The 22,302-nt window shown below is 25.8% G+C and overlaps 2 protein-coding genes across 4 annotated transcripts; one reads left to right on the top strand and one right to left on the bottom strand.

The window, feature by feature from the left end:
* Positions 1-1,288: 1,288 nt before the first annotated feature.
* On the bottom strand, positions 1,289-11,404 carry LOC126906244 (origin recognition complex subunit 3). Of its 2 annotated transcripts, XM_050686658.1 has the most exons (15): positions 11,199-11,404; positions 10,882-11,037; positions 10,502-10,613; positions 7,776-7,948; positions 7,525-7,706; positions 6,282-6,441; positions 6,070-6,183; positions 5,837-6,001; positions 5,660-5,776; positions 5,487-5,606; positions 5,095-5,283; positions 4,782-5,024; positions 4,582-4,704; positions 2,184-2,254; positions 1,289-1,525 (listed from the first exon to the last, which is right to left on the bottom strand). In XM_050686658.1, the coding sequence occupies exons 1-15, from the start codon at positions 11,229-11,231 to the stop codon at positions 1,420-1,422; spliced, it is 2,064 nt and encodes a 687-aa protein (XP_050542615.1). In that variant the 5' UTR covers positions 11,232-11,404; the 3' UTR covers positions 1,289-1,419. The 2 variants fall into 2 exon arrangements, with proteins under 2 accessions (XP_050542615.1, XP_050542616.1); XM_050686659.1 differs by lacking the exons at positions 10,502-10,613; positions 11,199-11,404 and having other exon boundaries at positions 10,882-11,003.
* Positions 11,405-11,594: 190 nt separating this feature from the next.
* On the top strand, positions 11,595-18,894 carry LOC126906245 (CLK4-associating serine/arginine rich protein-like). Of its 2 annotated transcripts, none has more exons than XM_050686661.1 (17): positions 11,595-11,813; positions 11,886-12,024; positions 12,151-12,248; positions 13,340-13,512; positions 13,570-13,800; positions 14,339-14,514; positions 14,584-14,657; positions 14,728-14,889; positions 14,987-15,133; positions 16,131-16,172; positions 16,243-16,344; positions 16,411-16,447; positions 16,686-16,758; positions 16,879-16,984; positions 18,075-18,197; positions 18,252-18,629; positions 18,695-18,894. In XM_050686661.1, the coding sequence occupies exons 2-17, from the start codon at positions 11,926-11,928 to the stop codon at positions 18,711-18,713; spliced, it is 2,040 nt and encodes a 679-aa protein (XP_050542618.1). In that variant the 5' UTR covers positions 11,595-11,813; positions 11,886-11,925; the 3' UTR covers positions 18,714-18,894. The 2 variants fall into 2 exon arrangements, with proteins under 2 accessions (XP_050542618.1, XP_050542617.1); XM_050686660.1 differs by having other exon boundaries at positions 16,683-16,758.
* Positions 18,895-22,302: the final 3,408 nt, after the last annotated feature.

Below are 22,302 nucleotides of genomic sequence, written 5' to 3'. Positions count from 1 at the left end.
TAGTAATGTTAGAAAGAAAAAAAAATTACTCCTTGAAATAAAACGTATTTTCAATTTTGAAGGAGTTTAATTTCTCTTCCCAATTACTATAGTAATGTTGTATCAATTAAAATTTGATGATTCATTGTATATTTAATAAACATTTTTAAAGCAAATGTGATAATTTAATAATTAAAATGATTATTATTTTGCACAAAACAGGTTTTATATATTATTCATAGAATCTATACAAAATTTTTTTATTTATTTAATATGGATTAAAACAGCATACATTGTGTACATATTTGCTTCACATACGAATAAAACAATAAAAAATTTATTATTCACATTCAGTGTCAAAAAGAACAAGTTTCGATATTTTAGTAAAAAGTTATTTAATTAATCTTAAACGGCAAATCATTTTTTTTCAGCATGGTTAGGGGTAAAACATTTTTACCAAGTAATAGAATAATTTGTAAAAATAATGAGAAGTTCTTGGCAAAAAATAGCTTTCATCGGTGGCGGACTAAGACGCTGCTTCTTTTTATATGTACTATATTCATCTCGGAGTTCTACATAAGCTTTAATTTTAAGATCCTGCTAAATCCAGCTCCTTTTTTATCGATAGAAATAGACCCATGTACCCTGCTCATGGATAAATTTTAGGCCATCAGTCAACATCAAGTTTTAAGCCCGTTTCGTTAGATTTTTTTACTTGATTTATAATTTTATTCAAAACTAATTTTCTTCCTTTATAAAAAATATTTTTAGGACAATAAACACTGTTTTTCTTATTTTTGGGTAGGCTAAATTTAAACTGAAAAACATTTCCATCCAACATCTATGACACACACGCATATAAATATATTTAGTAATGAGAGACCGTATAGAGTATAGACCCCCAGTACCAATCACTAATTGGTAATTTAACCAAATAAAGTAATTTCATTACTAGAAGATTGAATTTATTTAATTAAAAAATAAACAAGTTTATCTGTCTTAAGAAAATTACGAATAAATCGATTTTTAATTTACTAGGTTAGAATTTTCAAGTATTATCAGTTTTTGACCGCAGGTATGCAAAACGTCAAGACAGCATGGAAGCCCAAAAAAATCTATTGTTTCGTATTTCTAATGTGTTCATCAATAATAATAGAAAATTAATTCGGAAACTGCCTTAAAGGAAGTTTATAAAATATAATTAACAAAAAGATTTTATTCGAGCACACCATCTAGATTGAATAACAAAAGGTTTATAGGATACCAGAAGTTGATGGTTAATAATTACAAAACCAGCACTACTATGTCCTCATTTTGTTAATATTGATACTTTAATAGTAATAGCTTAGTACAAACTTAAATATTATTTAAAAATATACATAAAATAAAATGGAAAAAAATCACAAAAAGTATAAAATTGAATAAATAAATAATATAAAATTAACAAGATCCACAAGTGAGTCTTTGTACGTGGTCAGCTTTATACTTTGATGGTCTTATGTAGCCTAGGTACTGTAACTCATTAACAGCTTTGACAAAACGTGCTCTAAACAGTTATTAAGGAAAAATTATTTATTTCTAAAATTTAGAAATGTTTTGATACAAAATAAGCAGGGACATCATAAAGCAATTTCAAGTAGTAGACAAATTAATTTTATCGAGGTGATTTTTATTGGCATTGAAAAATGTAATTGTTAAATTGAAGTATACATTTTTTTTTTTTTTGACAAAAAAATTATTAAATCGAATTTTTTTATGGTGAACATAAACTATTACTGAAATGTCAAGTACAAAATTGATAAATGGTTTTGATTTTTTAAAAAAAATAGCTTCTATGACTTCCCTTGAATTTAAGATTTGTATATATTAAAATTAAAAATTTAATTTTTAATTTTAAGGTTAATTTTATTCTTTAATCTTTTGTTTGGAAATACTTTTAATTAACGAAAAATTACACGTTTTATTCATTATGAAATAATTAAAATTACAAATTTTATCCGTAATGTGTTGAGTTCAATTATAACAGTATGATGAAATTGATTACTTAAGTCTGTTTTCTTTATCATTAAGTAGTCAAATAGTCTTTAAATTGAATATCAAAATTTAGTAATATAATGTCTAATTTTTTGTATTAGCTTATAATTTAGTTAATAGCTTTAAGATAGATTTAGTTATGGACAATTCTTAAATATATAAAAGGATACTGTAATTCTGGGTTAATATCATTATCATCTTTTTCATCACACTGATTAGTAGATACCACCGATAGGAATTTCTATAACAAAAAAAAAAAAAAAAAAATGATTATTCAACTATAAGAATATAGAAATAAAATATTATAAAATTAAAATCGAATTATGTCTAGTAATATATATTAAAATTATTAAACAAACCTAAAACTATTAAAAATCGACTAATAAAACTTGTTTAAGCTACTATTATTACTTATGATCTAAGATGATGTTCTCTTCTTCTTTTTCCTCGCCTTTATCCCAACTACTTGGAGTCGGCCACCCTTATCCTAAACTTTCATTTGAGACAATTTCCTACATCATCTATGCATACATCAGCCGTCCTCATACAGTATTCAACAATATTCCTCCATCTCTTTTTTGGTCTTCCTCTACCTCTTCTACCTTTTTTTTTTTTTTTTTATCGGTCGGCATTATTGTGGTCCACCTTGGAACTGCCGTTAGGCATTACTTCAGGACGGCCCACGCCGTCTATATAATTGACGTTGTGAATCAGCCCGAAATTAATCAAGAGCAGATTCCCAACGTGGTGTGACCCCTCTCCCGTTTACCGGATCTCAGAGTGGGAACCGTTATGGAGGGTGAGCAAAATAACTCACAAAACTAAAACAAGAACCTAAGGCACCGGCCTAAACCAGCGCCTCAGGTCCTCCTGTGCCGAGCGGCGTGGCTGCCTCTGTCTCAGATGTTCCGCTTCCTCCTTCTTTTTCAAGACGGATTCAGCGAACGCCTGAACGAGCCTCCATACTTCCCGGCTCCTCAACATCAGGTCCACCATGGACCCGACTTGGAACGTGGACCCTAGTCAGAACTCCAAAGAGTCTCGCAATGGAAGAGGATGTACAGAGCGCTGTCAGCCTCTCCCAGGCGATCCAAATAGTGGTCGCACGTCGCCGCAGCTGCTTTGCAAATACGATGTAAGTACTCGTTAAAGCAGCCGTGGCCGGACATAACTTGGGTGAGATAATAAGTCATCTCACCATGAGTCCGGTCCAACCACCTCATTTACCTTCAATATTAATTTCCATAACTGTTATTTCTGCTTCCGATTCCTCTCTTTCCATAATATGACCAAACCATACAAGTCAATTTTCTCTCATCTTATTAATAATTAACATTACAACTATACTTCTTCTTATATGTTTGTTCCTTATCTTATCTTCTCTAGTTACTTCAATTATCCATCTAAGCATTCTCATCTCTGCTACATTCATTCTTTGCTCTATTCTTGTATCAATCTTCCAACACTTTGAACCATACAACGTCGCTGGTCTGACTACAGTCTTATAAAACTTACCTTTCAGCCTCACTGGAATTCTCTTATCAAATAATACACTAGACGCTTCTCTCCACTTCAGACAAATCAGTTGATAAAATATTCTTTTCCAAAATTTAGGAAAAGATATAATAAGAATAGATCACTTGTGATCAATATTATTTAAAATTATGTTTATTATATACAAGTTTTTTTCAGGGTTGGAGTAAATATATTTAGCTGCTTTTGAACATTTTTTTAGTTGTGTCTATGAATTATATTCATTCTTCTTTTTCCTCGCCTTAATCCCAACTACTTGGGTTCGGCCAACTTCTTTAACTGTGTAACTACTTTCTTTCCTCTCACTTGTTGTTCCCGCGTACATACCAGATGGGAAAATCCACTTAAATTTTGTTCAGGACTTCTCATACTTTTTGGAAAAAATTTTATACCAGCTGTTGAACCTGACATAACCTCATCAGTTGCCTCTTACGACTGGCAAAGGGGCCGTAGAAGTGTTCTTATCCCTTATCTACAGGAAGATATGAACTATCTATATTCATCATGAATATAATATTACATTATAATTTTTATACTATTTAAATATCATATTATTACTTTATGTTTGGCATGATGCATTTATCATTAAATTACACATAAATTTGACATAGAAAAATTATATTTAAGAAATCACATCAAGTTAAAATTGAAATTTTATTCATTTTAAGAGTATATTTATACTTATTTAAAAATATAATCAAGTGCGTATTTGATCACTTGTTATTATACGTTTTATGAGTTTTTAGAAGCATATTTCTTAAGTTTTCAGTGCACATGGGCATACTTATATAATGTATTAAATTAACGGCCCTAATAATAATAGGTTAAAAAATTGCTTGCATACAATGATTTCAATGAAATTCATTTATTTATATTCTTTGCTGAAAAATTTTCTTTGGATTGACTTAACACATTTAAATATCATATCACACAAAACAATATTATTGTATTTTATAATTATTATTTTAATTAATTAAAATAATGATTAAATTTAATAAAATATTAATTAACTGTGTAATATTTAAATTAACATACTTGAAGCCAATCATACATATTTATCTGATCAAATCTAGATTCTAAATGCAATTTGTAAGCAATACACACATCTGGCATTGTTGGTAATACTTGATCCATGAATTCTAATTCACAACAATCACACTACAATATAAAATTTAATTACCAATTAACCAATTAATAGAAGGTAAATAAAAGTTTATATTAGTGTCATTGTTTACATCAATATAATGCTGTGGATTAACTAGAGCTGTATATTGAGCTGCTCTATCTTCTCCAACTATTTTGCGTTTAACTGATGGTAAATCGTCAAATATCATCAGTTCGTGTAATGGCAATGAAGTTGGGGGAATAAGAAATGGCCTTAAAATATTAGAAGTTAAGTGATCCAACGTTTCCTTTCGTACTTTTTCAAATTGTGTCTTTGGCTTAGCATCTTCATGCTTTAAATTATCAATAAGTTTCTAATCATGTAGTATAACAAAATTAAAATATAGTAGTTCCTAAATATTGTTAATTAATTTTAAATTTTACTCTTTTAAATTGTGATCTTGAAATTGCCTCGAGATTTTCTTTAGGTTTTTCGGTATCATTAAGTTTTTCTTTCTGGATTACAATTTCACTCAATAGAGAATTTTCAATGTTTTTTATGTATTCTTGTACAAACTTAAATGCACTTTTTGCTTGTTTATTATTAGCGACATTCTTTAATACATCACTTATCTTAAAAGTTAAAAGATATTTTATATATTACAAACAAAAAAAATTAAGCTTTAACAACTAAGTCAATTAAAATAAATTTAAAGAACTTTACTAGTTTGTAATATAAAAATATTGGGTTCAAATTTTTAGTTTACCTTAAGGTAAAATTTCAAGTGACTGATATTTAGAAAATATTGATAAAAAAAATATCATTTTAAACTTACCTGATGAAATTTTAAAAGCAAATCATCTTTTGATAAAAAATTTAGTAGCTGTATAGAAGTCTTAAAAGACTGATCATCAACTATGTGTTTTTTCATAGCATAACAGTACATTTCTCTAAGCTAAAAAATAAATACTTGTATTAAAAAAATCAGGTTGATAAATAAAATTTTACTTGAGTTCCTAAAGGTGTTTGAGGTAAATCATGCACTAAAACTTGAAGAACGCGAAGGCCAATATGAAAATCTGATATACAGTTTTTCAGTTCTTGAACTAATTTTAAAAAATTTTGCTAACAATCAAAATAAAATTAATAGCTAATAATTAAACTTATAATAAAACAAAGTTTTACTTTGAAATCTTTATCAATTTTTAATTTATAGTTTACTGATCGCAACTGAACAACATCTTTAAAAATATTTTCATCCAATGAGTTAAGTAAAGTTTTCTGAGCAGAACTATGAGCAATAACAATGCAATTAAATGGTTTATCATATAAATGTTCTATTAGACAATACTAGATAAAAAGTAATAAATAATTATTTATTAATTATATGAAAATCAAAATTATATTTAATTTGTCACCTTAAGACTTTCCACAAATTGTTTAATAGAAAAATTATAATACAAAAATACTTCAGTCATATATTCTAATATCCGACCACCTAAGAAAAATGAGCAATCTGGCTTTAAAAACACCTAAAAAATATTATATTTATAACAATCGTTAACTCACAATAAATTTTAAAATATTTTCAGATTTTTTAAATAAATATTTGATGTAAAATAAAACAAACCTGATCCATGATATTATTTAAAAATACGACTGATGCTTCACTAATAAACACTTTAACTTTAAGCTTAGTTACTATGTTATGTGGCAATGCATTATGTAAATTAGAAATTGAAGTAGCAATGCCAATTGCTAATACTATAGGAAGTGTTTGTAAATAAGAACTAAAAAACATAATTAAATTTTATTTATTTATTTTAGTTATTTAAAATACATAATTTATTAAAAATTACATTGGTAGTATACTAAGGTATTGGAGTAAACCCAATCCATCCCAATAAGAAAATGTTAAATTATTAATTGTTAATTAAAATAAACAATAGTAATACGTTTTTGAGAAGGGATAAGAATCAAAATATATTCTAAGGTTTTAATAAAGTTACAGATAAAATATGATTAAGATGAGATGGATAAGTGTGTTAAATGGATATTTTGACTTAATACTATTCATAATTATTCATTAGAAGAAATTTTATTAAAGTGTTATGTTGTCCTCTTTCAACTGTTCAAATTTTTATGCTAGGAACCTTGTAAGGTATAGTTATTGAGAATCATGTAATATAATCTTTTATTACTTGGTTATAAATATATATAGTCAATTACTAATTTTTTCTAACTAAATTTTATCATTTTAACTAAATGATTAACTACACTAACTTTATTGTATATATTATTACTCATTAATTTAATAATATGAAATAATATTATAATTTATTAAAATACAATTTCACACTTGCCCCAGAACATTTATATATCAAGGTAAGTGGTAAACCAGTTGTGTACATTTTAGTAATGTATAATATTTAAATTTGTACCATTTAAAAATTATAGTTTATTATTATGAACTAATCAATTAAAAATGTCAAAAATATCAGTTAAACATGAAATATGAGTAATTGACATTGACTTTAAAAAAACTCATAACTTTTAAATTAATTTATTTTTTATTTGTGTCAAATAAATTATATGATCGTGTAGAATAACCCACTTAAATCTTTAAAAAAATCGCTTTTGCTCCTTTATTCAGGTAAGTGTGATCCTCATCTTTTTTTTACTTTAAAAAGCACTAGATAAATGAATTTTTATCTATTTGAACTATTCAGTATAAATGCAGGTATTCTATTAGTTTATATGTTATATATGATAATTATTTAACAGAGGAGTAGTACACAATCATTTTATGACCATTAAGGTAAAACGAAAAAAAACACACATACTATATAGTATACCACACTACTTCAACTTACCTGAGTAATAAAATAAAATTTTGAAGAACATTTAGTTGACACATTTCAAAATCTTTAATTAAAATTGCTATACGAGTACTATCTAACTGTTGATTGTACCATTCAGTTAAAGTAGACATTGAACATTCTGATCTTTTTATAACAGGGGTAATATCACTATCGCTTTCATCGGAATCATCTAACTAACAATAATAGTATTTTTATTTAAAATAATATAATAACTTTTAAATAATGTCCATTAAAACACATACTTTTGAAGCATTGTGTTGGGTGTTAAGTAATTGTGAAACCATACTTGTAACTATATTTTTAACACTAGTAAAGTTTTCAGCTGTTAATATAGCTGATACAACAGGCGTTTCAGATTTTCCTAAATTACTAGCTAACATGTCAAATAGAGATTCATGATCAGGTAAATTTACACCTAATAAATAAACATTAATTTATTTTTTATTAAACATTATTGAATAAAATTAATTAATTATTATTATAATAATTCAGTTTGTATAAATCACAAACAACAAATCAGTATTACAGAATTCAGCATTTTTTCTCACAGTATAACAAAGGTATTCTAAATGACCTGCATCTATTTTTGTATTCATTGGAGAAAATACTACTGTGTCAAATTAAATAGTGAATTTTCTTATATTTTTTATGATGTAAAACCAAGAATTCATCAGTTTCACTCAAATGATGCATTATACTCAAATAATGTTTCTTGTTAATAATTTGACTTGGAAAAAGAAATTCAAAATGCACCACACATTAATAAAAAAAAATTTTAACATGACTTTGACTTTTAAGCAACTTTGACATGGTTTTTTCGGTTTTGACTCACGTTTGGCACAATATTTACACTTTTATCCTGAACTCGTTGTACCACTTGTATAGAGTCTTTGAAGACAGAGTCCCTAAAATCTTTCTACAACAAATGCTGCCACAAACAAAATTTAATATAACTTTATTGTTAAATAAATTCATACATAGTAAAAATCGCAGATTCACTTTTGGCATCTCTCAAAACAAAAGGTATCTCAAACACTAACAAATGTTTTGACATAAATTTCGGTACAGATGTCACTAACAGTACTACCAAGTTATGGAAAAATATTTACCAATTGGGAAAATTCGAGAAATTTAAATTAAAAATTCACTTTTCTATTTGATTACAGTAGTATTTCAAATAAAATAAAAAGCTTTCCACAAAAAATTAAAATATATATTATTATGAATTTTTCAGGAATTTTATTTTAACATTTTTAAATGTTATAAAACAGTAATATTTTGGAATAAAACATTTATCATTAGTACAGAAGGCAGAACTCAGTTTTCTATATTTATTTCATACTCAATACCAGCCTTAGTTATGATTGACAAGAACGTTGGTACAGGGCACTAAAATTTAAAGGGCAGTCTGGAAAATTTTTTTTTACATTTTATGATATTTTGAAGAATTGAGTATGTTTTTTTAGTCAAAAAAAAAAAATAATAATAATAATAATTTTTTTTTACAGGCTGCCAAAATAATCCTTTCAGAAAAAGGATTATTTGAAATGAAAATATGTAAATATGCTTCTGATTTTTACAATATTTGTAACAAATTAAACTTTAACATAAATATAATTGTTCAATGTTAAAATTTATTGGTTATAAATATATAAATATTTTAGACCGGTTAAACTCTAAAAATAAAACTATAAGACTTATTTAATAAAAATATAAATATTTTTTATATAAAAAAAACTTCAGGATCATTTTTAGAGTTTATATGAAAACTAAAATAATTTAAAAAATTTAAGATTACATTTTAAATCAGCACAAAAAATTTATTTACATTATAATTTATATACTACTTTTAGCATAATTAATAGTTAAATAAAACAAAGGGTGTTGTGTGACACAATAGATCAATCAGTTGCTGCCTTAGCACAGATTTTTAGCTACATTGGTTTCTAGATACTTCTATACGAGAACTTTAATAGTGATACACATTTGTATGGAGCAAGTTCATACTGTCTTCCTCAGGCATAATGAGGTTGCATCAAGTAGACGACTGGTATAAAATCATTAAGTAGAGCCTATCTATATAGTTGGGATAAAAGGGGTCAAAGCGACATTTAGCAAAAAATAAGATAATTACAAAATAATAAGTAAAATAAAAATCACAAAGAGATTTTTAAAAATATAGTGCTATTAATCTATAACTCTCTAGTATAGTAGTGTTTCTTATGATAAATATTTCACTACTAATCAATATATAAGGAAATGTACCTGGATCTGAATCATAAGTGAGTGGTGGTCTAGTAATAATGATTATTTCTAAAAGGCCTTGAGGCCTTGGGATATAATCTCATAATGCACCTTTTTTTCATATAATTTCCTTAGTATTTTTCAAGACTGACCATATAAATAAGCTGACATGTCATCCCTAAACTAACTGCATTAAAATATAGCATTTAAAATTTTTAATTTAACCATCTCAGAATCAATTTTTTATCACTTTGATTCTTCAACTCTAGATGCCTTAAATAATTACTAATCAAGAAGTGTTTTCATACAATCAAAAAATTCATCTTTTAAGATATATTTTAATACATAAAATAAATCATGAGGTAATGATTAGCAAACTCTAATTAAACAATATTATTAGTTTTAAGAAAAAAATTTAACATTCATTCTTCTTCTTCTTCTTCCTCTCCTTAATCCCAACTACTTGGAGTCGGCCATCCTTATCCTAAACTTCCACATGATACAATCTCTCACATCCTCTACGCTCACATCAGCTGTCCTCATATTGCATTCAATAACATCTCTCCATCACTTTTATGGTCTTCCTCTACCTCTTCTTCCTTCAACATTCATTTCTATAACTGTTTTTGCAGCCTTTGATTCATCTCTCCTTGTAAAAAATTTAACAATCATTAAATATATAATGTTGCAATATTTTAAATTTATAGAAAAATGAGTTAAAAACCTGTTATTAAACAAGCTGTAGGAATAACATTTTTTTCAATACAGGCATGTGACGTTGTTAAATAATCCACAGTTTCATTGATAAATTTAGAGTATATTGAGTCATTCAATTCCTATAAAATTTGAATTTAATTAACTTATATGAAATATACAGGTTATTTAGAATAGAGATCTTATAAACAATAACCATAAAATTTTTAATTACAAAGAGTATTAAAATGCATGGAATTTTTTTTTTTTAAGATAAATGATTAAATTGTTTTGTATTTGAGTACTTTTTATAATGAATTATTATTTAATAATTATTAATTATTAAGCTAAATTAGCTTGTTTTAGCTTGTATTAGCATAACTACTTTATGTATTTTGTTAAAACACTTACATCAAGTTTTGATTTAATTGTGGTCCATACATCAATATATGTGGTATGCCATAATTGATTAACTAAATTGTCACTTTTTTTAACAATTTGATTTCTTCCTTTAGATTTTCTTTTAGTGACCTTTTCACTTTTGGATTTTTTAAATACAAAACATCCCTACATAAATTGACAAAATATTACTTCATTTATATAACATATAATATATCTATCCACCACTCTTTAATATGTTGCTTAAATAAATAATTTTTTGATTATTATGAGACGAATGATAGAAATAAAATTAATTGTAGATAACAACAATTGAATTATTACTTAACCTTCGAAATTGAAACAGTCGATTTATTTGGCATTGCTTAAAATTTTAGTGATTGAAAATTTCAAAAATAGATAGTTATAAGTTATAATAAATATAAACACACTTTTTATCTTAACTATTTTTAATGTGAAAAAAAATTATTTTTATTTTTTTAATAATATTTAATTAAACTATTCATTAAAATACATTCTTTTCAACAACGAAGACTAAAAAAATTTAATTGTAAATTCACAAGGGTATAATATCAGTGATAATTGCAAAAAAGGCGGGATAATGAAATAACATTACCATAGGTTACCTCGGTCGTTCGTTTATATTTATACAATATAATATGACAATATTATCATTTTCAAACCTGTTAGTACATAGATAATAAACCACTTCATATCTTTGTGTTAATGAGCCAACGCACAACCTTAATCTGTTCAAAAAACTTAGTTAAAAATTTTACATTTATTATGATCATGTAAAACGTTATCATATTGGATAATATTTACCTTCATTTTAATTAATGGTATTTTTTTCATTCTTACAATATTAGCTACAATTTCATTTTTCATGTATTTCGTCATTACTTAGTGATTTGTTTTTGAAAAACTAAGGAATAACTTCCATGGTACGATTATAATTTATTTTTATTAAAATGTTTATATTCCCTTAATATTTGTAAATATTTAAAACATTTCAGAATTCATTCTAGTTCTTGAATAATTTAATTCTTAAACAATATGTGGCACGAAGCTAGAAAACAAGAAAAAAAAATTCGTGGTCTACTAGTAGACTATCAAAGAAGAGCACAACGAAGAAAAGATTTTTATGAAAAAATTGTAAGAAATTCCATAACCTATTAGTTTCCAATAAAACCTGTACAAAATTATTAAATATATAAATTCAATTTATTTTGTTCTTTTTTTGTGCGTGTAATTGAATACTAAAACATATTATTCTTTAAGAAAGCAGATCCTACTCAGTTTTTGCAATTACATGGTCGTCAGTGTAAAATACACATTGATCCGGGTATTGCAATTGCAGCCAACAGCCCAGCAACTATGTAAGTTTTATTCAATTATTTTTATTTTAAAAACCAGAATTTTTTGTATTAGTAAATTTAATAAATACTTCAATAAATGGTTTATAATTTTATAGGCAAAAATATGAAAATTAAATAAAAACAACCCTAGGGTTAATTGTATGAAAACTAGTTTCATTATCTTTTACTGATACTATTAATAAAACAGTAGTATTTAAATTACTTTGTAATTTGAATTTAATGTTAGATAAGTAACTATTATAAACATTTCATTAATGTAATGAATAATATATTATTTTTAAATATTTTACTAAGTTATTAATTATAATACATTTAATAAATGTATGTAATATATATCTATCTATTTATATTGATAGTATATGTAATATACTATCAACAAATATAATACAAACCAAAAATCTTTAAATAAATTTAAATCATGTTTTTATTAGTTTAATGCACACAAATGACTAAAGAAAATTTCTACAAAATTTAATTTTCCTAAAAAAGCTAATTTTATTTGGGGAATTTTAATTAATATTCCCAATGGGTTATTGACTATTTTTTTTAAATGTTCCAATTATAATTAGGGTAGACTAAAATATTTATTATAGCCATACCACTCTACTCTGAGTATTCAAATGCCGAACTTATAAAGTATTATCTTATACTAGTTTTGAACTCATCAAATTTGCTGTAAAAATCATTTTAATAAAAAAGCTATTTTGAAATTTAAAATAGTCAATAAATTCTTGAAGAACATAAATATATTTTCAAAGTGTGTGATTTTTTAATGTAACATCTATTTAAAATAACAATAACAAATGATTTAGTAAAAAAATTTTTTGTAAGTATAACATAAAAAATAAGTTTTTTGAACTTATTTAGTTGAATATTTATTAACTTTTAAAATAAAATATAATAATATAAGGAGGTAATAAACAATTAAAAAATGTCAAAAAAAAAACATTTTTTTAATATTTTAGGAGAAATTAAGTGGTCAACTATGAATATATCACTCTGCATATTGTCTTAAAATAAATAATATAATTAAATTTTAGTATATTACATAGTAAGTTAAAATTTAAAAGAAAAATAAAATTTTTTAAAAGGATGCCTTGGCAAGGAAATGATGAAATAATGATTGATCGTTTTGATGCTCGTGCACATTTAGACTTCATAAGAGAACCAAAAAAAGAAGATACTGATGATGAATTATCATATGAAGAACGCCAATTAAATTATGAACGTTATAGAATTTTAGTTCAAAATGAATTTTTATCAAGTATTATTGCTATGATTTTATAATTTTTCCTAGTAAGTATGCGTAACTTTTTTTTAGTGCCAGAGAGTAAGTTTTTGCATCAACTCTTAGTGGAAGAAAAATTTGGTCCTGTTGGTAAGTCAGATGCAGATGATGCAAAGAAAAAATCTACAGCAAATGCTGCAATTCCATATAAATATAATGACGATGAAGATACTACAATTATTGATGATTCAAAAAAGTATTTAGATATTAAAACAAAAGTTGAAAATTCAGACGATTCAGATGAAGAAAGCGAAGTAGATTTTGGTATTTTATTTATAAAATCATTGAAAAAAATTAGTAATAACTTGGATATTAATGTTTTTTTTATTTTTCTACCTTGCTTTCAGTTTTTAATGTAATAATATTTATTTATCTGATACTTAGAAGTATAAATAATGAGTCTATATATTCTTTAAACTAAATGATTAGCAAATGCTAGCAAGTAAATGAGTGAATCAATAAACACTTGTTTTATTTTAAGATTGATTATTGTTGCTTATGACTTTTTTTAATCTGTTATTTTTTTAAAGAAATATTCAATAGTTTTTTTTTTTGTCTATTGACATGCAAATATTATATAATTTGCAGGGTGATTCTTTTAACGCTAGCAAAATATTTAAGTGGGAGTTATAGTAATTATATGGTTACTATAACTCCCACTTAAATTTTTCGCTAGTGTTAAAAGTATTTGCCTTTATATATATATATCAAAAAAATATGTAAAATTAATAAATATTTAAATGTATTATTATAAAACTATAAATTTCAATTTATATATATATTTTTTTTTTTTTTTTTGTAGATTTATCTATTGACATTAGTAAAATTGGTACTGACCAAGCTAATGAATTAAATACTACAGCTCATAATTATGGAATGACTACCAATGATTTTTATAGTTTTCTAAATAATGATTTAGAAGAAGCTGAAAATATTCAGTTGACTCGTTTAGCTGAAGAAGAGAAAGCAATGTTTGCTGTAATATTTTTTAAATTAATGAAAAAATGTTTGCTTATAACTTTAAAATGTATTCTTTATCATTTTTAGGGAAGACGATCTAGGAGAGAACGACGTGCATATAGATTAAAAGCATTAGAAGGCAAAGCATTAAGTCCTCTTAGGTATTTGTTTATTTGCTAGTAATTAATTTCTTAATTAAAACTCATTGTAATTATATAAAATTACTTTTAGCTATGCAACTCGAAAAAGTCCAAGCTATAATGATTTTGATAAACTTTCTTCTATGGCTACATCACGTTCACCTACACCAGAAAATACAGGGCAAGTTACTTATATAACAAGCTTTGGAGATGAAGAGCAAGCACCAATAAATGAAAAATCAAAATCATCTAAGTAAATTACTCACAAAATTTAACTTTTTCTATTTTAAAATAATATTGACTAAGATTCTTAAGGTATTTGTTATTATTAATTACTTTATTTTTTTTAGTTCTAAATCGTCAATATCAAAGCATTCTTCATCTAGAAAAAAACGTTCTCGTACAAGATCACCACATAAAAAGTCCAAATCGCCTTCTAAACATCTTGCTCGATGGCGTAGATCACTTAGTAGAAATAAATCAGTTTCTCCTGCCAGGTATAATATTTAATTTTTAATTAAATAGTAAATAATTGTTAATGTTTAAATTTAATTTTAGTATTTCAAAGAAATGAACATTGTTTTTAAATATTGATGACTGAATAGATTTTAAGTTGAATAAAATAAATAATTATAAAATATCTAAGAGTCTCAGATGCCAAGCCGATTAACGCCAACATTTTTAAAATTACTCTTTTAAAAGAATTTTTTTATCTGACCATGTTATTTTTATTATTTAAAACAGTGTTAATTATATGTTTAATGAATACTTTTACTACCAAAAAGTAATTTGGAAAAATGTGAGTAACTTGGCTTAGCTTTTGAGTGCTTCATATAATCTGTACAACTTCAGAACAGGTCATTTGATATATCAAAATGTATTCAACGTTGTACATCCCTTCAATAAATTTGCGCTGATGGTAAACTCTTAATACTACTGCGAGAATGTAATAACATTCATTTAAATAATATTTATGAATTTTGACATAAATGAACACTAGAAAAATGGGAATATCTTCAAAATTATATTTTCATATTCATGCAAACTGTACTCCAATGCAGTATAATCCATTATAAATATTTTGATTAATTGATTAATGTTTGATGCAGCAAATGATTTTGCATTGCTTTTTTAAAAATAATTATTACAGTTTTGTACTATGTTAAAAACATATATTTTTTTATTTGACTTAAATAAGAAAAAATAATATTTTTAAATTTTAAAGTTATTATTTCTTAATTATAAACGTACACTTTTCTTGTAAAAAATATTGATAACAACTTTAATAAGTACTTATTAAGTTATAAGGATTCTAATTCATATTGTGAGTAAGTAATGTGAGTGGATGCACATACACCAATACATATTGTACTCACCCTCACTTCATACCACTCTAAGTATTAAAATGCTTGTAACTCAATTAGTATTTATTAATGTTGTTATCAACTTATTGAAGTATAATAACTTCTCTATAATAATGACACTATTGTTTAGGACATCTACTCCTGCAGCTCAAAAGCCTCCTCCAATTCAGCGGTAAAATTTTATAATTATTATAATAATAATTATCCAGTGGTTTTAATTAATAAAATTTTTATTTTAACAGATATTACGGTCGAAGAGGAAAAGATTCATCATCTGAATTAAGTTTATCTGAAGATGAAGACAGTAAGAATAAAAAGAATACTAATAACCACAATAAAATCTCGTATGTATCTTCAGAAAAATTGATCTACTTTAGAAATATAACTTACATAAAATTTATTATTTCCAGAATACCAGATATCAGTTTATCTTCTTCCAGTAAAAAAGTCAGTAGTTTGTTAAAATATGGCAGAGTACATTAAAATGTTGTAAAAATAAACCTTGTTTATTTTATTATTAAAAAAAAGAAGCTTTAAGTTATTTTAATTTAAAATGTTTACAATAATAAAATAAAATTTAATATTTATATTTATAAATCTGAAATTTTGGCATAAACTCTTATATTCAAACTATAAAAAGCTCTTAGAAATTTAGATATTACCTTTATATTTGTGTTTACAGCAGAATTCAACTGACAAAAAACCTACTCCACAGGAAATAATGAAACGAAAAATGCAAGTTTTGCTTAACAAACAATGTCAGTATTAATAGCTAGTAATATTTAAATATTCAACCACGGCTGTATCAAATGGGATATTTTTATATTTTACTTAATTTATATATTTACTAAAACAAATTTTTAATTTTTTTTTTTTAGATAAAGCAGATAAAAAAGCTCAACGAGAAAGAGAATTAAAAATGGAGCGAGAACAAATAGAACGAGAAGAAGAAATTAAAGAACTATCATTAAAAATGAGAAGACGGTCTGTATAAAATTGAAAAAGATTATTTAATTAAAATTATATTTGACAATTTGTTAAGTAACTAAAAATCTGTTAATAAAATAATCACAATAAATATTGCCATAATTTTTAACTTTTATATTGGCATTTAAATATGCTATGACAATTAAAATATTGTTGAAAATATAAATATAGATAAATTTACTCTTTTTAAATCCAAGATTAGAGTTTATTTTATAAATTAAATGTTTAAATGTTTGATATTTATAATTCAAAATATCCTTATTTATTAAATAACTTGATCTATTAACTTGTGAAAATGACCATATCATTAAACATACAGACAGTCTTATCCAGACTTGGGCATAACTGCTTGTAAAAAGCAAATAGGCTCCTCCATCTCTTCACTCCAAATCAGAGAGACTTATCAACAGAACTTTATACGGAAAGGTGAAAGTGACATTAAGGAAACTCCATAGCACCGGTTGCACCATAGAGTATATTGGCTTACAGCTATACCAAGATCTGCTGTGGTGAACCTTTCTTGGCTTTTTGTGGGAACAGAATGGATATACCACAAGAAGAGATAATTTTGTGAAAATCAGGGAACCAATTAAGAAAAATCTGTAAAAACAAATGTGAAAAAATGAGGCTCAATAAAAAAACGTTGAAATATTTAAAATTTATAGCTAGGAATGATTTACCTAATGATGAACCACACTAACAGTGGGACAAATTATGATGAGTTATAAACTACCAAAAAAAAAGAAAATGAAGTCAACAAACAGAATCAGGAGTCATAAGACCATCTGGTATTGTTATGACTAAACTGAAAAAATTCAGAATTATCTTGTGAAAGCAGAAATCTAATTTAAGAAATCCATAAAAACAAGAATGAAAACAACAAAGTTCCATAAAGCTAAACATATTACACTGCGCTGATAAACCAATTTTCATCATAAAATTTAGTATATGTTGCGCACAATAGACTATAAAGTCTGAGTGCATAGGCACTAACTATGCCCACCCTTTTAATAACTAAAACTAAACTTATAAAAAATTTTTCCTGGTTGTTAATCTATAAATTACTTAAGTATTTTAAAACTTTTAGAAGAAGACGATTACGTCACCCAGAAAATAGTTCTTCATCATCTTCATCATCTTCATCACAATCAAAGTCAAGATCTAAATCTAGAAGTCCAAGCAGTTCAAGTTCGAGTTCAAGTTATTCTAGGTAATATTTTTTATTAAATATGATTTTTCAATTGCTTAAAAAAAATTACTGTAGGTATAGAAAGCGTAGACGTAGATCAAGATCCAGATCTAGAAGTGCAGTTCGGCATAGATCAAGAAGTTCTGATCGTAGACGGCGGTCAAGAAGTGATGATAGGAGACGAGTTAAAAGAAATGATGAGCGTGACAGGTATAAAAGAGATGACAGACGTGATTATGATCGAAGAGATGATTATCGATCAAGACGTAGTCCTGATAAAAGAAATAGGAGAGAAGATAGAAGAGATAGTCCTATAAGAAGGGATAATAAACAAAGAGAAAGCCCGGATCGTAGGAAAAAAGAAATTGTTGATAATCGCCCAGCAGCAAGAATTACTTATGAGGCTAGTCCTAAACGTTATGTACCAAGTGCTAAACCACAAACTACTATGAAGTATTAATTAATATAATATTTGTTTAATTTTATTGTAATTAAAATATTAATAACTTTATTTCCAGGCCTCTAGTAGATTATTGATCAAGCAAACCCTTCAGACTGTAATTTTTTTTTATTTTTCCAACAAACTTGAAGACTTCTACAAAGTATAAACATATTTATGTATTTTTTATTCTCTAATGATTAGATGTTAATTTTGTTTAAAAAAATTGTTTATACTCGATAATATTTTAAAATTAAATTTGCAAAACACTATACTTAATTTTGAATTTTTTATTCTCCTACATTATCAGTTTTAAAAGTGATTGAAGCAGTGTCGGCTCGTGGCTTGGACGACTGGACGATCGCACCTCCTACTAAATTTAATTAAAAGAAGAAAATAAAAACCCAGCACGGGGGGTCGCGGCACAGTGGTGACGTGACATATTTGGATCAAGTATAATGATATCTGACAGTGATTAAAATCACTATCATAAAAAACGCTTCGATGCAAATCTTTAGATAGTGTTTAATTTTAAAAAATTGGTGGATTATTCCAAAAGCAACATGATCTGCTAGTTCGTTATTAATATCCTGATTCAGATAAAGTATATCGAATGAAAAAGGGATTATTAAAAATTATTATTTCTCATAAAAAAATTATGTTGATCCATACACTTTTCAATAAGTTATAGCATTATAAAGTTAAAAATAAAAAAATAAAATCGAGAATTTTCACACAAAAATAGCATTCGGTAGCCAATTTCACCCTGAAGACAAAATAAATTACGGAATTTTTTTTTGCCATAATAAAGTGCATTACATTAGCTTTAATTAAAGATATATATAAAAATGTCAGACTTTCCGGAACACTTTCAAAATTTAAGTTGAAAAAGTAAATTTTTTCTGAAAAAGTTGTCATTTTGAATCCCCCCCTGTAGACAGGTAAAGGGTCAGATTTATAAAAAAAATATACCAAATGATAGGTAAAGACATCATGCATTTATAAAAAAAAAAATTATATTGATCTATACATCTTTCAAAAGTTATAGCATTATAAAGTTAAAAATATAAAAAAGAATTTTTTTACAAAAATCGTATTTTTTTATTAACTTTGATGTCTGTTTTTACCATGAAGATAAAATAAAGTCCGAAATTTTTTTTTACCATAATAAATTATATTACATTAGCTTTAATTTAATATATATATAAAAGTGTCAGACTTTCCGGAACACTTTCAAAATTTAAGTTGAAAAAGTCAATTTTTTGTGAAAAAGTTGTCATTTTGAATCCCCCCCTGTAGGCAGGTAAAAAGTCAGATTTATAAAAAAAATATACCAAATGATAGGTAAAGACATCATGCATCTACAAAAAAAAGAATTATATTGATCCATACATCTTTCGAGAAGTTATAGCATTATAAAGTTAAAAATATAAAAAAGAATTTTTTTACAAAAATCGTATTTTTTTTATTAAGTTTAATGTCTGTTTTCACCATGAAGATAAAATAAAGTCCGAAATTTTTTTTTACCATTATAAAGTATATTACATTAGCTTTAATTTAAGATATATATAAAAGTGTCAGACCTTCCGGAACACTTTCAAAAGTTACGTTGAAAAAGTTCTACTTTCTATATGCATTTTTTAGATTTAAACCCCCCTTGTATATAAGGAAATAGTCAGATTTAAAAAAACAGTATGTCGAATGAAAGATGTACATAAATACTACTTCTCATGAAAAAATTGTATTGATCCATACATTTTTCAAAAAGTTATAGCATAATAAAGTTAAAAATGGAAAATACAAAATCGAAAATTTTCACACAAAAATAGCATTCGGTAGCATTTTTCAGCGTGAAGATAAGATAAAGTCCGAAATTTTTTTTTTTCATGATAAAGTATATTACATTAACTTTAATTTAAGATATATATAAAAGTGTCAGACCTTCCGGAACATTTTCAAAAATCAAGTTGAAAAAATTAATTTTTTGTGAAAAGTTGTCATTTTGAATCCCCCCTTGTAGGCAGGTTAAGGGTTAAATTTATGAAAAAAATAAACCAAATGAAAGGTAATAATATTATGCATCTATATAAAAAAGAATTATATTGATATGTTCATTTTTGAAAAAGTTATGGCACTTTTAAGTAAAAAAAATTGAAAAAATTTCGAAAATTAGCGATTTTTAAATTTGTAATTTTTTTGGAGGTTTCCCCCATTTACGGGGAACGAGGGAATTTTTTTCAATTTTTGAGGGTAATGTCTTCGACTAGATCGATTTGTGATCTTTTGACGTATCATTGAAAGAAATCGGTTCGGTGAGAGTTGAGAAAAAGTGGTAACAGAACCAAAAAAAAAAAAAAAACACATCTTAGTAAAACCAATACCTTCTCAGCTTCGCATCGAAGCTAATTGTATATTCTTAATTCTATATTTTTATTAAAAATGCAAATTTTTAAATAGTCAAATAATTATAATATATTTGTCCGTGTGCGAACATTAGAGTTGTTTCACTCAGTAAATGCGGGTACGCATGTACAAACGATCAGTGTTTGGACGGCGCTGTCGGTCGTCCATACAGTAAAATATTAGTATATTACTATATTAGGTAATTTATTTTTAGAATTAATGTGTACGCTTGTCATAACCGGTTGCTATAATAGAATAATCGCTATTATTATTATTTTCTACTGCGACCTTAAAAATAATAATATGTATATTATGTTTAATTTTGTCATATTTAATTTGACAATTTTCTATACATATGACTAGCAGTATTATATTTAAAGTCGCACCCCCACCACCAGCACCAACAAATCGCAACTGGATTGAAGCAAAGGAAAATTAAATTTATATTTATAGGCCAGTCAACAAAGAAGTAATTTTGGCGAATGGCGGAAAAAATTCCCAACCAAATTTTTTTTTTTTTTAAAGTTAAATTAAGATATGTATAATGACATACTAAAAGTCCTCATCGATTGGACTTGAGCTTTTTTTTTACAGCCTTGCAAAAGTTCAAAAATATGAGCTTTTTTAATTTTCTCAATAAATATTTAACTTACAAAAAAAAGTTTCCTACAAAAGTTGCTCAAAGACAATTTTAAACAAATAAGGTATCTTATATTTTTTCATTTTAACAAATATTTTTCGTGTTACATTACATTTAATATGAGTACTAATATTTATTTTCCAATTTTTTAATTTTATGGTTACTTTTTATCATGTTATACTTACATTAGACACAATGTTATAAATGCATATGTGTGAGTTTATTTATTTATAGTATCATTAAAGTGTAGAGTATATTAAGATACAACCGATAAAGTAGGTAATTGATTTGACGCTAAATTGTACATTCCCAAATAACAATTATATTATGTCAATTACCACCGGAATTTCTGCTAATCTTTTTCTTTGCCTTAATCCCAACTACTTGGGGTCGGCTACCCTTATCCTAAACTTCCACTTGACACGATCTCACTCATCTTCTACACTCACATCAGCTGTCCTCATATTGCATTCAATAACATCCCTCAATTTCTTTTTTGGTCTTCCTCTACCTCTCCTTCCTTTAACATTCATTTCTATAACTGTTCTTACAGCTACCGATTCTTCTCTCCTCATATAACGACTAAATCATCTAAGTCTATTTTCTCTCATCTTATCCACGATTGACGCTAAACCTATAATCCC

Source organism: Daktulosphaira vitifoliae, unplaced genomic scaffold, assembly GCF_025091365.1.
Source record: "Daktulosphaira vitifoliae isolate Bord-2020 unplaced genomic scaffold, ASM2509136v1 Scaffold_4, whole genome shotgun sequence".
NCBI classification, from domain to species: Eukaryota; Metazoa; Arthropoda; class Insecta; order Hemiptera; family Phylloxeridae; genus Daktulosphaira; species Daktulosphaira vitifoliae.
This window is presented reverse-complemented; position numbering and strand designations above follow the sequence as displayed.

What these genes read in the sequence shown, in the direction of transcription:
- LOC126906244 (XM_050686658.1), bottom strand. Translation starts at nt 11,231, where the DNA reads ATGCCAAATAAATCGACTGTTTCAATTTCGAAG. An exon ending in CAAGATCACAATTTAAAAGA is followed by an intron (nt 5,025 to 5,094) that starts GTAAAATTTAAA and finishes CTACATGATTAG; the next exon opens with AAACTTATTGATAATTTAAA. An exon ending in GATATTAACCCAGAATTACA is followed by an intron (nt 1,526 to 2,183) that starts GTATCCTTTTAT and finishes ATAACTGTTTAG; the next exon opens with AGCACGTTTTGTCAAAGCTG.
- LOC126906245 (XM_050686660.1), top strand. Translation starts at nt 11,926, where the DNA reads ATGTGGCACGAAGCTAGAAAACAAGAAAAAAAAATTCGTGGTCTACTA. An exon ending in GCCAACAGCCCAGCAACTAT is followed by an intron (nt 12,249 to 13,339) that starts GTAAGTTTTATT and finishes ATTTTTTAAAAG; the next exon opens with GATGCCTTGGCAAGGAAATG. An exon ending in AGTTTTGCTTAACAAACAAT is followed by an intron (nt 16,759 to 16,878) that starts GTCAGTATTAAT and finishes TTTTTTTTTTAG; the next exon opens with ATAAAGCAGATAAAAAAGCT.